Below are 18,140 nucleotides of genomic sequence, written 5' to 3' on the forward strand. Positions count from 1 at the left end.
AACACTACATCAACGCAGGGCTATGGGGTTTTCTCATTGTCTACAAGATCATTTTTATCACCTTTCTTGGAGACCAACAGGGTTGTCTCACTATCTTGAACCTTATCTGCATTACTTTCTCTACCATTGCATAGTGCGGTGCTCTTCTCCAATATTCTATTCGCACACTACAAGAGAAACAAGCAGACACATCATAGGCTTAGCATGTAGTATACCAAACTCATTTTGGAAAACAGGTTCAGTAGTAAGGTGGACAGGATAACAACATCAAACAAACATATATCTATGTACTATGGTCACTGTATTGTCCATATCATTCTAGTTTATGTTGCCAAATCATGATAGAGACACAGTTCAACTCATATATTTTGAAGACACAACAACATAGACATAATATAAGTGTGAGAAACTACACAACATTGGCAACACTTGTAATGTGCATCACATGAGAACATAACTGTTTATACAACTGAAACTGAAATCAACATAGAGCAAGAAGTTAGAACAGCAATCCAGTTAAAGAAATAGGTTTAAAACATACCCGTTGCGCCATTGGAGCTTCAATTGGATCCTTCATATTCGAAAGTAGTTGGTATGAGTAAATACAGTGATGCAACATCAAAGGAGTATGGACCTTAGCTACGGAATCTGACCTGAGAACAATTGCTCTTATGCTTTAAACGTGGAGTTTGGGTTCCCTGTGGTGGTCTTCGTGCTTTTGGCACTGCAGTTGCTTTACAAACTGCTCATGTGGGGGTACTCTGTGGTGGACATGGTGCTTTGTCAACTAGAAGTGGGTTACTATCCGCTGGGGTTGGGGTTAGATGGGTTGTAGCTGGTTCTCTGCCCAACGGTCTAAGTGTGCAATCTGGAAGAGTCTCGATTATGTGTGCTGGGGCAAGTTTGTGGGCTAGTACAACCATGGTTCTATCTGCATCGACTGGTAGCACTGTCTTTTGTGAAGAATGGGTTTTTGCTCCCTTAGATACTGCCATAACCCCCTCTAATTCAAATGGTTGATAAACAAGAAAAGAAATTGAACATACAAACATTGTATGATAGACATATGCGGTAATTCACATATATGTTGTCTAAGCAAACAGGACAACACGACACAATTTCACATGTATGATGCCTAACTAAACAACATATCATGACACAGTTTTAGATATATGATGGATAATTTAACATGATATAATGGCATAATTCAACATATGATGAGTATCTAAACAGGATGACATGACAAAACTATATGATGTCTTTCTAAAATAGCTTGGGATGAAATAATTCACTTAAATGTTGTGTAAGTATACATGATGGCATGATATAATTGACATAATTGATTCATATACTAAGCAGATGGCACTCGCATGTATGATCTATAAACTAAGCAGATGGAATTCAATATTGTGCATATGATGTCTAAACTAAGCAATGCAAGACACCATATGCATGATATGAGAAATATAAACATTGCAACTTAGAGCATACACCTCAGGTGGGATATAGGACTGGTCATCTGTCTCTGAATCCTCCTCTGAGGAGCTCCCTGTAACCATCGAGATATATGCTTCAACAGGTACCATTGCCTGCTCTAAAGACCTTGTTTTCACTCCTGATTTTCCATAACTGGCTCAAATGGCCGATACACATGAAGAGTAGTTTAATATACACCGATTGTCGACAAATGGAATATGTAATGAAAAAAAGATCGCATGAGATAATTCACATATATGATGCTTAGCTACATGGCGGTGCATAATTCACATATATGATACTGGCTGAAAAACATGGCATTGCATAATTCCCATATACTCGCTCCATTCCAAAATATTTGTCTTTTTAGAGATTTCAAATGGACTACTACATACAGACGTATATAGACATAGTTTAGAGTGTAGATTCACTCATTTTTCTCTGTATGTAGTCACTTGTTGAAATCTCTAAAAAGATAAATATTCAGGAACGGCGGAAGTATGATATAGAAACCAAACAGGTGGCATTCACACAAAGCAAATATATACTAAGCTGATGACATTTAAGATGAATAATGTAAGCAATGCTAGGCGCCATATGCATGATATGACCAACATCAGCATGCCAGATTAGAGCAAACACCTCAGGTGGTAAATAGGAGTGATAGGCTCCCTCTGAATCCCCGTCTGAATAGTTATCTTCCTCTGGAATACAATCTGGAATGGCGGGAGGGGGGCACTTCGCCCACCATGGAGCGGCGTCTACATGACATTGTATTCCCATGCAACGGTCTTCTCTTTTTCTCTACTTGTTCAGTACGATTGTGTACAATAACTGACATGCATAATAAAAAAAGTTAGATTTTGTAAGGCCTAAGGGGTGCATGCAGAAATCAAGACTGATGGTAGCCAACGCGTGTATAGATCCAAAACTAATAAATAGCACGTAGATTATAGCTTCAGTTTAAAAATATAGACAATGGATCATCTACTGTTTGTTGCCCGCCCAACATGAACCACATAGAAGAACCCAGATGAACAAGATAGTTGACATATACTATTCATTGCTTCCTCGATATGAGACCCATGGGCATTTTAAAACTCAAGTTTGAACGATAAAGTAGCAGGTAATAATAACTGATGTATAACGTAAGCAAACACGAAAGACTGCGACCCCTCTTACAGAACTGTGTAGTTCTCAGGTTCATCTGCTCAGTCGATGATGGTAATGCAGTTGGCGTGGCTACCAGCAACGGGGAAGATGATTTGAGGCGGCGAAAGAAAGTTTGCAGGGGGAATCTCTGCTGAAGTGAACGCTTCTGTTGAGGGTGCACCTCAGGTGGGGTGGATGACGGCACGGCAGGAGAAGGACATAACACACAAAGTTTTCTTTGACGCCTATCTGAAAATGAAGTAAATCTGTAAGGGCTCCTTAGAATTGGAGGATTCTATAAACACAGGGACAGGAAAAACACATGAATAGGATAGGAATGCACGTGCAAAACAGAGCATTTGGAAACATAGGATTTCTGTGAACCTCGGTGTTTGGTTCACATGAATTGGAAGAACACAGGAATGGAGAAACATGGTCAAATTAAAGTCAAACCACGTGAAAATGAAAAAAATAAGAATCTTATTATGCCAGTAATGCAATTAATCATGTTATTCATGCATATTAATTTGAAAAGGATGTCCAACTGGATATTAAAATCCCTACCATTTTTCTTTGAAAGAGACACCAAAGGAAAAAAAATCCTCCAGTTTTGCTTTGCTCCACTCCTAACCAAATGCACGAATAGTAGTTCCATAGCAAAGGATCCCTGAGGGATAGACATGAATGCACAGTAACAAAGTGATGTAACGAGTGTACAACCTCTTTGGCATAGCCTTGTCGAGCTCATCATCATTGGGTTGGACGTGGAGGGTGGTGATGCTAGTTTAACTATCGGAGGTGGGGAAGAAGATCTGAGGCCTATGGAAACGGCACTGAGGGTACTGCTCTGCTGTGATCGACGGTTCGGTCGTTGGAGCAGCTCCGGTGAGGTGTACGGCGTCGAGGCTGGAGCAGGACAAGACATACAACGTTAATCTGAAGTGGGACTCTAATATCATCTGCAATAGATGATGTAAAATACATCACCAAAAAGTACTAGATGTAAAACGCATCAGCCGCGCCACGGCCGCTTCGACAGATGTTGTAAATACTGTTTACTCTGAACATAACTGAAGAAACTGAACTTTACAATCAAAACTGAATTTTACTGTCGAAACTGATTGAACTAGTAGAAGAGAATTGCAATAGATGTTTAGGGTGCTCGAGCAGTAGTAACAGAGAAGCAATGATCTAAATCAACAGACGCTTGAGCAGGGAACACAGTAGCAGAGAGCAAGTCGTGTAGCAGAACTGCGAGCGAGTGCTAAAGCAGCAACTCCTATAGCTTCCGGGGGTCGTGCAGCAACAGCAGCGCGAGCGAGAGCAAGAGCAGAGCAGGAACATGAACGAGAGCAAGAGCGGAGCAGCAGCGGGACCGACAGCAATAGCAGAGCAGAGCAGCAGCACGAAGTGGCCGCCGAGGAAGCAATGAAATGGGGAACAGACGTCGTGGATGAAATGGCAGGCGACGGCGCCGTCGATGGAGACCCGCCATGGCTGCTCGGTATCGAGCACCGGCCACCCCGTGAGGTCGAACAAAAGATAAAATGCAGCGGTGAGTGTAGAACCTCCTTGGTGGAACCGAGTTGGCCTTGGCTTCATCGGAGGAATTGGTGAGGGTGTAGTGGTTCCGGTGGGGCAGGTCAAGATGACGCTGTGGGTATGGAGGTGGCGCAATTGACGTGGCGAACGTCGAGCAGCTCCTTGGAGGTGGAGGACGGGCCGGCTGATTCGGCAGGACGACGAGATCGACGACGGGTCCTCATTCGGTGTGCTGGATGAGGGCCAGCGAGCTGTTGCGGTGGATGACGTCGTCGTGGAAGAGTCTCTGGCTGGGCGGCGGTCGGCAGGCCGACCGAGGAGCGTCGGGTTTTGTGGGTTTTGGCGGCCTCGGTGTACGAATGGGGGGGACGAAGGGGAAGGTAGGGGGAGCCATGGCTTAGGGACACGTTTGTCCGAAATGTAGGGTAAGTTACCAGCATACCCCTAGTGGTTTTGACACCACGACGTCGAGCCGACATTTTCGGCTAAGGGGTAGAAGGGGGATTTCGTGTGTTTGGGCTGCGGGACTGATTTCAGATGAGGAGGGAGTTTTCGCGCGCGTCAAAATTTCGGGATAACAAGGCGCGGCGCGGGTTGAAGAGGTGGGAGTTTCAAAGCAGATGAGACAGAAGATACTCGAGCTTAAAATATCGGGATAACAAGGCGTGGATTCCTTGTTCGGCAGAACAAACTTAACGTGTACAAAAAAACAATTCATACAAGACACAAGAGAGTCATGTCCCCTTTTACTATATTGCTATAAATTCCATTGAAAAAACTACAAGAAAAATGTAAAGAAAATCGGGAGAACGAGATTAGCCTGTACAGTACCAAATCGATTCGCACTTCCCTCAACAACAACAAAAAACAAATCAATTCCCACCAAAAGAAAGAGTCATGTCCCTTTTTATATGATTACAAATGCCAGGATCTCGAATTTTCATTTTTGAATCCACGTTATGTTCACTTCGAATATATCGTTAGGTGACCTTGTGGTTTATAATGGATGTAGTCCTACATTTTGATCTTCCATCATATATGAACATTTTACTCCACCTTATGAACATATATATTGTCGTCTACCATATGGACTAAATTTGAATTAATTTTCCTTATTTGAATACAATTGTTGTCAAGTTATACAATCATTTAAATATTATCTTGATAACAAAAAACATGCATATAGCAGTAATCATATTTCACTATAAACTACATGTAACATACGATCTCCAATTCAAATATTTGTATTCATTTTATGTTGAATTCAAATCAGAGTACATTGGTCTAGGTGGCGAGATTTTCGGGATAATCTAAACCCTATTTTTATATGTATATAATTCTTGGCTGAATTGGGACAAGTTTTGGTATAATCTTCTTAGAAAACCGGAGATTCTCTCAACAAGCCTCGTGGTTCCGAGAGGGAACATGTCACCTTTGTGTGCGAAACAATATACACTGCCTCCCCCTAGATTTTCTTTACAGAGGCAACATAGAACTATATGAGTGCCCTGTTAAATTTTGGAATTATTCCAGGTTTGTTTGGCCTTTTTTATACATTAATTGAGTTTATGGACATTTAATGTGCATAATCCAAATTTGAACTGCAAGAACATGTTCCGGTGCACCGAAGTTGGTTGAAAAATCACATGTGTGTCCTTGGGAGAATTTCTAGGTCCCATGTAATAAATGGGAATGAAATTCAAACATCTGGGCGTCGTGAATCAGCCGAGAACATCGAGAAACTTGGTTTTAAATTCATGTAAATCCAAAACTCGCCTGGAAATCATGAAACTTGGCATGGTGTCATGTCATGGCACTAACATGCTATGGTAAAAAATTGGGCCGATTTGGAACAAGATTTGGTATAAGCTTCTTGCAAACCGGAGCTTCTCGCAAGAAGGCTCGTGGTTCTGAGAGGAAACGTGTCACCTTTAAGTTTGAAATGATCTACGCTGCCCCCCTTGAGTTTCTTTACAGAGGCAACATAGAACTTCATGAGTGCCCTGTTAAATTCTGGAATTATTCCGAGTTCATTTGGACTTTTTTATACATTAATTGAGTTTCCGGTCATTTAATGTGCATAATTAAAATTTGAACTACAAACACATGCTCCCATGCACCAAAGTTGGTTGAAAAATCACATATGTGTCGTCGGGTGAATTTCTAGGTCCCGTGCAAGAAATGGGAATGAAATTCAAACATCTGGGCATCGTGGCTCGGCCGAGAACATTGACAAGCTTGGTTTTAAAATTCTTGTAAATCCAAAACACGCCTGAAAATCATGAAACTTGGCATGGTGTCATGTCATGGTACTACCATGCGCTGGTCAAAAAATGGCCGAATAGGAACAAATTTTGGTATAAGCTTCTTGCAAACGGGAGCTTCTCTCAAGAAGGCTCGTGGTTCTGAGAGGGAACATGTCACCTTTGAGTGCAAAGCAATATACGTTGCCCCCCTCGAGTTTCTTTACAGAGGCAACATAGAACTACATGAGTGCCCTATTAAATTTTGGAATTATTCCGGGTTCGTTTGGAATTTTTTATACATTAATTGAGTTTTTGGTCATTTAATGTGCATAATTCAAATTTGAACTACAAGCACATGCTCCCGTGCACCAAAGTTGGTTGAAGAATCACATGTGTCCTCGGGTGAATTTCTAGGTCCCATGCAAGAAATGGGAATGAAATCCAAACATCCAGGCATCGTGGCTCGGCCGAGAACATTGAGAAGATTGGTTTTAAAATTCTTGTAAATCCAAAACACACCTGAAAATCATGAAACTTGGCATGGTGTCATGTCATGGTACTACCATGCAGTGGTAAAAAAATTGGCAGAATAGGAACAAGTTTTGGTATAAGTTTCTTGCAAACCGGAGCTTCTCTCAAGAAGGCTCGTGGTTCTGAGAGGGAACGTGTCACCTTTGTGTTCATAAGTCAAATTTGAAATACAAGCACATGCTCCAGTGCACCAAAACTGGTTGAAAAATCACATGTGTGTCCTCGGGTAAATTTCTAGGTCCCATGCAAGAAATGGGAATGAAATTCAAACATCTAGGCGTCATTGATCGGCTGGAAACATTGAGAAACTTGGTTTTTTAATTTCTGTAAATCCAAAACACGCATAAAAATCATGAAACTTGGCTTGGTGTCATGACATGGCACCAACATATTGTGGTAATTTTGATGTCCGATTTGCTAAGGCGCACACATTAACAATCAACAAAGTCATTTTTGGAACAAGTGCTTTCACGTTACCATCGGAAACACAAGTATTATTGAAACCGTGGGTGTTCTATTTACCATTTATGTGCCGCCATGCGTCTCCTTTTTTATTAGGGAGGCGTCGTGCATGGTAGCTTTTTGAGTACGGGAGGCGTGCGATCAGACCCCTGCGCGTGCTTATCGGGAGGAGAGCCCTTTGACCTGCATCTGCCGTCCACCTCTCTCCCAAGGTCTCCATTAATGGCGCTCGAGCCTCTGTTTAATGGCGTGGCAATGTCTCACTCGACTGAGATTTAAGAGAGAAAAAAGAAAATCTGAAAAGAAAATTTTGCACGGATCTTGATGTAAGATCTGGCTGACCTATATAGCATCTACTGCGACTTATAGCAGGACTGATGAATATATATATAAGGACGACGAGAGGGATAATAATTGTCTTACATAATTAGGAAGATAATTAAAAAAAGCCACACACAGCTACGCCCGAAATACACAAGGGCAAAAGAAGAAGGAAGATGCATACAACGATCTGTCTCGCTGATCTCTACTTTCTTTATGCGCTGCATGTCGCGGAGACTATTTCTCGCGGTAGGCGATGATCTCTTTCAATAGTTTCATGTCCTTAATACGCTGCTTGGCAGCATCCATGGATTCCTCCACCAGCCTGTTGTGCTCGATGTGGAGCATGGCACTCTCGTCCATAAGTTTCTTGACGATAACGCCTGTCCTCTGCAACAAGGCAGCGGTCTCCTCCTCCTGCTTCACCGTTTCGGCGATCTTCGCCTTCAGCAGGTCGCACTCTCCCTGGAGCTTCGCATTGCCCTTCCCTAGTTGCCAGATGACGCCGGTAGCCTCGTCCTGCAACCTCGTCCAACTAAAGATCTGATCCATCTGGCTATGGACCATCACATGCATGCGCCTGTAAGAGTCCTCGCCTGCTCGCGAGAAATTTTCCCAAGCCGCCGCGGTGCAGTGGGACCTCCGTGCTGCTTTGACGGTGCAGCAGGAATCTCTGCTGCTTCTGCAGAGTGGGCGGACCAGTCTGCTACATCGACGGCGTGGCGGAACCTCCGTGCTGCATCGGCGGCATGGCGGGACCTCTGTGCTGCTACTGCTGCACGACTGGACATGTCGGTTGCTTTCGCGGTGAGACGGGACATCTCTCGTGCTTCCTCTTCCATGCTCCCCTCTCCCTGGTGGAAATCTCTCGACCCACAATTCACGTTGGCCATGGCTTGATTAACTTGATTGTTTTTTGGGGATGAGAAGTTGAGGAGGATTGTGCAGTCATCTTGGCATAGTAGTATTTATAACCGAGTACTACTAATACACTCCTAAGTGGGAAACCATTTAGGTTGCGATTGGTGTGAACAGGTTTGCAATTAAATATAGCATGGTAGTAGTAGTAGTAATTTGGAATGTGACGAGACGCGCTCAAAATTTAATGACGGTTTTAGTTCCGAAGTGCGGCACTATTCCCGGATGGCGTAACATGGGCACGTGTTCTCGGCCGTGGTGTAGCATATGCCATGGTACTAGTTCTTTTTCTACTGTTGTGTACATGTAAAAACTGGCACCGTCGGATACATATGTTACGCTTGGCGTTCGATAGGAATAGCCTCGTGGCGAGCTATAGACTAGTCTTTTTTTCATACGCATTACACCTATATCTCGGGACTTCTCGCACGCACCATCATTGCTCCCTAGGTCGATGCCACCCACATACACTTGTATTCCGAGTTTAGTACGTTATATAGGAAGAGAAGAGGTGCACGCATGCACTCGTCCTCTGTCACACATGCATTTGTAGCTACGAATTGTAGTGTTCTCAACCATCCGATTGGCTCTATCATAGGTTTCACGTTGCTCCTTGGCCTTCAGTTTGAGAAGTTTAGAACGTGGAGGCTAAGATGGAGGCGTGATGTTTTGGTTAATGTGCGGGCCGCACACGGCACCAACACGACACGAGCTTCGTCTGCCCGGTGCACATGCAGTCGGGTGAGTTGTCCAAGTATACACACAACTAGACCATCGTTGGTACCCGCGCCTCGACTTTGGCTGCTCATAGTGGAGAGTAACATAGACTAGTTACTATTCTATGTTACTAGTACCTTCATAGTGCGTAGTGTCATATATGTGATAACATAGTACTACATGTCTTCATTTATTACTTTGTAGACTCATTTTGCATTGGAAAGCGCTATGTGATGGTAACATATTAGGCTAGTCATAGTGGGAGTAACTTAACTTCCCCCTCCGTCTAGGTTAGTAAGTCACCTTACGAAAATGAAATAAACCCAAAACACTTAGGCACAGCAATTAACTCCCTTCTCATTTCTTGTTTCATGACGTATCAACCAATAAGAGATGTGGGCCGTGCATTCTTTTAATGACGAGACTAACAAACATGACATGCAGTGGTTAGTTCATTGCATGCAATGCTATTAATTAGCAAAAAGACACTAAGTTCTCTTATTTTTTTTCCTCCGCCTTGGTCGCGGTGCACAACCTAAGATGACTTATACACCTAGACGGAGGGAGTAGTAACATAGCGCACTTCGAGAAAATTCTGCTTATGTGGCAAGTAATTAATAAGAGGTGGTAACATAATATGTTCCTGTAACATAGCACTTTCCAAGACAAGATAAATGAAGCCATCTATGATACTACTATTATGTTACTTTGCACTATGAAGGTAATAACTTAGATTAGTGTCATATGCATAACACTAGTCTAAGTTACTCCCCACTCTCTATTTGCCTCTCTCCTCATTAATTACTTGCCACCTCATCATTTTTGCTTATGTGGCATCTATGTTACTACTTATGTTACTCCCACTATGACCAGCCTCATGCGCAGAGAAATTAGGATTGGAGTATGACACCCACGATGCGGCTATATCTCCCACGTGTCGGAGCACGACTTAGAGGCATAACCGCATAGTAGGCATGTCGCAAGAGGGGTAATCTTTACACATCCCATGTACTGAATAAGAAAGGGATAAAGAGTTGGCTTACAATCGCCACTTCACACAATACATAAATATAGCATTACATCATCCAGAATACAATCAAGGTCCGCCTACGGAACCAACATAAGTAAAGACAACCCCCAAATGCATAGATCCCCTATCGCCCCAACTGGGCTCCACTACTGATCGAAAGGAAACGAAACAACACAACGAACACGATCTTCATCGAGCTCCCGCTTGAGCTCAGTTGTGTCATCTGCATGGGAATCATTGGCACCTGCAACTGTTTTGGAAGTACCTGTGAGTCACGGGGACTCAGCAATCTCACACCCTCGCGATTAACACTATTTAAGCTTATGGGTAGGAAAGGTAGTGAGGTGGAGCTGCAGCAAGCACTAGCATATATGGAGGCTAACTTACATAAAAGAGAGCGAGAAGAGAAGCAAGGCACGGTCGAGAAGCTATAAAGATCAAGAAGTGATCCTGAAACTACTTACGCACAAACATAACCCCAAAACCGTGTTCACTTCCCGGACTCCGCCGGAAAGAGACCATCATGGCTACACACGCGGTTGGTTCATTTTAATTAAGTTAAGTGTCAAGCTCTCTACAACCGGACATTAACAAATTCCCATCTGCCCATAACCGCAGGCACGGCTTTCGAAAGTTCATACCCTATAGGGGTGTCCCATCTTATCCCATCACAAGCTCTCACAGTCAACGAAGGATATTCCTTCTCCCAGGAAGACCCGATCAAACTCGGAATCCCGGTTACAAGACATTTCGACAATGGTAAAACAAGACCAGCAAAGCCACCCGATGTGCTGACAAATCCCGATAGGAGTCGCACGTATCTCATTCTCAGGGCACACCGGATGGGCAAGACGTCGGGTTAGCATAAACCCTGGTTGCCCAGGGGGCGCCGGACATCGCCCAGTTTGGACCAACACTCAGAGGAGCACTGGCCCGGGGGTTTAAAATAAAGATGACCCTTGAGTCTACAGAACCCAAGGGAAAAGGCTTAGGTGGCAAATGGTAAAACCAAGGTTGGGCCTTGCTGGAGGAGTTTTATTCAAGGAGAACTGTCAAGGGGTTCCCATAACACCCAACCGCGTAAGGAACGCAAAATCAAGGAACATAACATCGGTATGATAGAAACTAGGGTGCCAAGAGTGGAACAAAACACCAGGCATAAGGACGAGCCTTCCACCCTTTACCAAGTATATAGATGCATTGAAGTAAACATGATATAATAATGATATCCCAAAAATAAACAGGTTCCAACAAGGAAAAAACTCCATCTTCATCTGCAACTAGCAACGCTATAAGAGGGGCTGAGCAAAGCGGTAACATTGCCAAACAACGGTTTGCTAGGAAAGGTCGGTTAGAGGCTTGACATGGCAATATGGGAGGCATGATATAGCAAGTGGTAGGTATCGCGACATAGCAATAGAGCGAACAACTAGCAAGCAAAGATAGAAGTGATTTCGAGGGTATGGTCATCTTGCCTGCAAAGTTCTCCGAGTTGACGAAAGCTTGATCCTCGTAAGCATACTCAACGGGTTCCTCGAACACGTAATCGTCTCCCGGCTCTACTCAAAGCAAGAACACAAGCAAAGGACCAACAATCAATCACGGTGCAATGCGCAAGCAACATGATGCAAAACATGGCATGATATGCGGGATGTGATATGCAATGCATATGCGTGCTCTAAAAGGAAAAGATTGAATCCAGGCCTCAACTTGGCAAAACAAGTGTGCCGCTGGAAAGATGAGTTGATTTCAGTCAAAATTGATATAAAGATCACCGGAATCGGATGCACGGTTTGCAAATGGCAAGAAAAACAAGAATGGCACAATTCTGCGATTAACAACACAATGCCATCTAGAATGCAACAAAGCTAAGCTACTGCACTCCAACATAACAACAAAGCACATGGCAGGGATCTACTCAAGATGCTTGACAAAAGGTGAACACTGAGCTACAGCTAAATCACACAATAGCAGGTTCAAACAAGCATGGCAAAAGTGCAAAAGATATCAGCATCATAGACTTGGAGAAGATAACAACATGCCAGGAAATAATATCAGGAAGCAATGTTTAGAGCAAGATAACAACATGCTATGGGAACAGATCATAGCAAACAAAGGCATAGCGTCAATCTACTCAAAGGATATAACAGAAGTCCCTTACTGACCATAAGCCGAAAGGGCACAGAAAATATGATGGCACCCACGTAAAGATAGCAAGTTTCGTTAACAGACTCAGACTTTGCAGAAAACAAAGCATGGCATAAACAGAATTATGAAGGCCTCTTTGCGAGCTCGATTCACTCATCACAAAGCATTGCATGAAAAGATAAGCATACTACCAGCAATAAGAGATAATCATGAAGCTAACCAAAGCAAGAACAAACTCATAGCATGCATGGATCAACTACAACAACCTTGGCAGAATTGATTAACATGTAAACAATCTGCCAGGAACATTTTATAGCAAAAGTAGAGGAAGATTCAGTCATGCTAGGGCACTCCATAATTTCAAACAGGGGCATGCATGGATAGAGGATAACCATATGTCAAAATCATACTTACTGAACATACTCAAAAGAAGCATGGATCTCACTGTAGCAACATGAATACATGGCATAAAAATAACAGCAGGGAAATGACTTAGTGAAATTCTAAGTCTCTGAAATCAGCAATATCATGAGAGCTACTTTGCATGCTTGTGCTAGTCACCACAAAGATCACACAAATACATGGCATACACCCCTGTAAAGATGGCATGGCATAGACCAAAATACATGTAGAGCTCATGTTCATATGCAGCACACAACAAATGTAGCAAAAATGACAAATGATCATACTCTGCTAAGAATCAACGATTTTGGCATCAAGATGGACTCAAACAAGCATGTCACAATGGAACAAAATGAAGAGCACATCATGATGAACATTTTGATATATCATGCGCATGAAACGGAGCTACGATGAAGAAGTTATGATGCGATGAACATGGCCTGAAAATATCACAGATCCAGAACATGGCCCAAAAGTCAACGGAACGAGATGGTGCGGGACGAGGGGATCCGGGAACGTGGGCGCGTGTTCGGATGGAGGGCGTGGTGGATCTCGTCCACTCTCCGGGATCTGGCCGGAGTTCTCACCAGAGTGGAGGAAGACGGCGGCCGGAGACGCGGGGGCTCTCCAGAGTTGCGAGGGAGCTTGCCGGGGTGCGGGATCCCGACGGATCTTGACAGATCCGGCGCCGTCGGCGGTGGGGAGGCGCCGGGTGCGGCGGGCATGCGGCAGCGCCGATGAGGCCACGGAGGAGCGGGCGGTCCGGCATGGGGTTCGGGGCGGCGCGCTGCACTGGCGGTGGAGCGCGGCAAAGTGGGGCGGCCCGAGCTGACATGGCAGCCTCCGGTTGGGCGAAGGCGGTGGCGGACATGTCCGAGCACGGGAGGATTTGTCCGGCGGCACGAGGTGGAAGGAGGTGAGGGTTTCATCCGCGAAAAAATCGGAGGGAGACGCATATATATAGGTAGAGGGAGCTAGGAGAGTCCAAATGAAGTGTAGTTTTCGGCCACGCGATTGTGATCGAACGGATGAGAGGATGGAGGGGGTTTGGATGGGTTTGTGGGCTGACTTGGAGGGGCGTTGGGCTGCAACACACACAAGGCCTTTATGGTTCACCGGTTAACTGTTGGAGTATCAAACGGACTCCAAATGGCATGAAACTTGACAGGCGGTCTAAAGAGACTCCAAATATCCGTTCGACTGTTGGAAATTACTTTCACTGCTGATTTGATGTCGAAGTAATTGATGCATCGCCACCAAAGCCCACCATCTCTTAAGCTAAAGTAGACCGAGCTAACCCCTATATTAGCATATTACTAAGATAAGCATAAGGCACTGTAGAATCATTTAGGATGTGAGCTTGTCAATCTGAATGTGGAGGGACACCAGCTTAGCCCCGACCAGCAGCTTGGGCAGAACTATGAAGAAGGCCAGCTCGTGCAAGGTGACGTCGCCGGGATCCTTGCTGCTTGTCACCTCCATTTCCACCTTGACGGCGTCGGTCTTGCCTTTGGGCTCCCCCGGCGGGCCGTTCGCCCACAGCTTGGCTATGTAGTGCGGAAGTGGGGGACGACCCCGCTCTGACACATACGACCGACATGGCGATAGGCGCGCCAATGTCGAGCACGCCGCCGACCAAGAAAAACGCGCAGCCGTCCTCCTCCGCGAACATCAAGAGCCGTGGCTCCGACAGTGGCACTTGCAGCTGGAGCACCTTGCCATAATGGATCCCGTGCACGGGCATGGGATGCACGGTGCTGACATGGTGGGAGAGCACCGGCGGCAGGCCTTCGTAGCCGCAGATGGGCATGGGGCATTTGCAGGGCGCGAGCAGACATACGCTCTGGTGATCGGCAAGCTTGTGGTAAGTGACCTAGAGACCACAACCTTCGTGCGGGCACTCCACCCTCACCGAGGAGAGTACGGCGTCCACCGCCGTGTTCCGCACATCAAAGCCACCGCCGCGCTCGCACTTCTGGCCCTGCCTCTAGTTCCCGGGGCGCTCGACGTGGCAGTCCGCGCAGGCCAGGTGCTCTTCCTTGCACTTCACAAATCAATCGAACATCACATCAATCAAGAAACCTGCACCTTGCTCAATCTGACGAACGGAGGAGGTGTACACTGAGGCTTCAAGGGGCGGAGGCACAAGGGGCAGTGGAGCAGGGTGAGGTCCATCGAGACTAAAGAGAGCTCCATCGTTGGGTCCTGTTCCGTCTGCATGATCTCGCCCTCTTCAGGATTCCGCCCTCCTCGTGCACAACCATCTCTCACTTTATTAGGGTCGGGGCATTACAAAGCATTATCGTCACATATTCATACTACTTCAAGGTGCATTAAATCAACACATGCAAGTATCAAAAGGAGAGTCACGGCATGAATGCATGCGTTGCAATTAAAGCATCGGTAAATGCAAATTATTGAAATATATCGAGTGCAATGCTTTGATGTGTTGCGTCGACTCATACAAGACCGAGAAGTTTGATTACTACAACACCCTCCCGCCTTAACCGCACATGCCTTTCGCTGCATGACAGGTGGGCCACCCTCCTGTTGGGCCCACCTGTCATAGACGCAAAGGCAGGAGCGGTAAGTCAATGAAGTTGCGTCCCTCCCTCGCCCATGAGCGAGGTGGATGGCAGGACTGGGAGAAGCTTTCATTCGCTACACGCTCCCCCCCCCCCGCACATGGTGGACATGCAGCAGTTCAATTGGTGTCAGATGGCTAGAAGCATACTATAGTACTCCTCGACTGCAGTAGTACTCCATCATTGTTCGACTTCCCGAAGAGGCGAAGAGCCAAGCGCTGCCCGGACGCTCATGTGGCAGTTTCATGTGTAGAGTAGTCTAGGATAGCGTGTACCGTTCCTATAAGCTTTAAAATCGTTAAGGTCGGCTCCATGCGTTTTATTAAAATAATCTTCTCGCCCTACCTGTCATCCCGGTGATTGTAGTTTGCATGCTCATCTGGTCAAGACAGGAATATATATTTTAATTTGTGGTGGGGTATGTTAGAGGTTGCAGGAAATGGAGTATTGTACACTTCGGGTATGTCAACTCATACAACGAGGAGAAGCTTGATTTTACTACTCGCCTTCTCCCTCGCCCATGTGCGCGGTGGCTCGCAGACGAAGACAAGCTTTTGCTTATAGTAGTACTACAACAAGCTATCCCTCCTGCTCGTGGTGGATGGACATGCATCAGTGGATTCGATACTATAGAAGCAGTAGTAGTAACATCATTGTTCGTCTTACCAAAGAGGTGAAGAGCCAAGTGCAACCCGAACGTGGTAGTTTCGAACCTTGGAGCACGCATATAGCCAAGCTCTTGCATGAGACAAAATTGCTATGTGAGCCCACTATTACTTGCTAGTATAGGCCTGTAAACCAGAAAGGAGTATTGGCCTTTCTAGAGATTTCAACAGGTGACTAGACTACACGGAGACGGAGTACATATGGAGAAAAATGAGTGAATCTACACCATAAATAAATACGTAGTTCTCTCGTTTCCCTCTCCGCCTTGGTCGCGGTGCACAATAGGCACCATAGGCACCTCTTCATCAATGGGAACGTCTCCTGACACGCGATAGACGTGAGCGACAGTCGCCTCCATAGGTTCTTGAGGCCTGTTTGGTTCATAAGTCCTAGGACTTTTTCTAGTCCCAACTAAAAAGTCCCTAGTCCCTAGTTTTTCTTGCCGGGTTAGTGCAAACTAGCTCAAACTAACCCCTCCTATTTGGATAATTTGAGGCTATTTCAACCCAAACTAGCTCTAACTCAGGGATCCAAACAAAGAGGAGTAGTACTGTACATGCTACAGTCTGGACCGTAGCACATTGTTTTTATGGCCATATCAACACAATGTTTTCTACTGCTGATTCATTGGGCTACCCTGGTTCGCACTCCTCTGTCGTGGTTCTCACTCCTCCTACATACTTCGCAGACATGTGGGAGAGCCAGCATCCGGGTCGACATGTCATGCACCAGATTAGAGTGCGGAACGGAAGGGGGCATCACCCTGGTCGTACCGCCAGTAATTCATGACTATAGTGAGTAGTCATATCACAAGTATTTCCAACAGTAACGCGCCGTCAAATCAGACAGCCCGACCTTTCCAGTAGTAAGTAAGTTGAATCCGCTACTCCCTCACCCTCCTCGCGCCTCTCTGTCAAACCGCCTACGAGAAAACTGCCGGGCGTACTGCCTGGGAAAAGCCCCGCCCTGAACTTTTAACTACGCGAAAATAGTTCGAGCTTGTTCGTTCTATATAAATACTAGTACTATATGTTTATTCACCCATGGGGTTGGTCAATGAATGGAGGGTCGGGGAGCACAAGTGAACAATACTACTACTACTACCTATGTCCTAGTTTATCGGTCCCCATTGTATATTGTGTCAAATTTTGACTATAGATTGAACTAACAAAATGTTCATGCATGTTACCAAAAATTATATAATTAATAACTATGTTGAAATACAAATCCAACGATATAATTTTTGTTGACATGCATTAACATTTTGTTAGCTAAATGTTTGGTCAAAATTTGGCACGAACTACAAAGGTAGTAGTAGTAGTAGTAAGTAGGATTCCTATAGTTACTCACCTTAAATAGAGAGTCTATTTTCTTTAATGCCACGTACACAAATTGAAACACTTATTGTGGAGAGAAAAAGATAATCACTCCACTATCTTGAAACGCTTGCTTTACTAGGGTTGCTCTCTTTATTCTCTCATCCTCTCCAGATCTAAACAAGACAGCGGTAGCGACATTTTCTCTCTGCTCACCGTTGGTCACAGATCCGGCCGGATCCCTTCGGCTAGTGTGTGTAGAAGACTAGGTGCATCATTCACGCGGTCATCGCCGACGAGGGAGGAAACCCACAGCTACCGGAGGGGCCCGATCCTCTGCGTGTGCCATTCTCTCCGACACAACGCCGGCTCGGGAGGTCCTCCGACCCTTATTCCTCCCTGCCGCCACCGACATCCCGACGACCCTCAGGTATAAGTCCTTCAAAAGTGGCCTTGCTCTACTACCCCAGCTCCCCACGTGTCTGCATGTGCATCTTTTTCTACTCCCATCATCTCTTCCAAATCCACCTAAATTTTTAGTATTATTAGAGGTAAAGCTACTTCATGCATTCGAATCTAGGACTTGGTTCAAACAACAAAGAAAGGGGGAAAGTTGTAGCATGAATCT

At 45.2% G+C, this 18,140-nt stretch overlaps 1 protein-coding gene across 1 annotated transcript; it reads right to left on the reverse strand.

Annotated features, from left to right (window-relative positions):
• Nucleotides 1-14,292: 14,292 nt before the first annotated feature.
• Nucleotides 14,293-14,755, reverse strand: LOC147975390 (uncharacterized). The gene is made up of 2 exons (XM_087520396.1): nucleotides 14,560-14,755; nucleotides 14,293-14,492 (listed from the first exon to the last, which is right to left on the reverse strand). Exons 1-2 carry the CDS (start codon nucleotides 14,753-14,755, stop codon nucleotides 14,293-14,295), a joined length of 396 nt encoding a protein of 131 aa, XP_087376522.1.
• Nucleotides 14,756-18,140: the final 3,385 nt, after the last annotated feature.

Source organism: Triticum urartu, chromosome 4A, assembly GCF_056163025.1.
Source record: "Triticum urartu cultivar PI428250 chromosome 4A, HENAU_Tu73, whole genome shotgun sequence".
NCBI classification, from domain to species: Eukaryota; Viridiplantae; Streptophyta; class Magnoliopsida; order Poales; family Poaceae; genus Triticum; species Triticum urartu.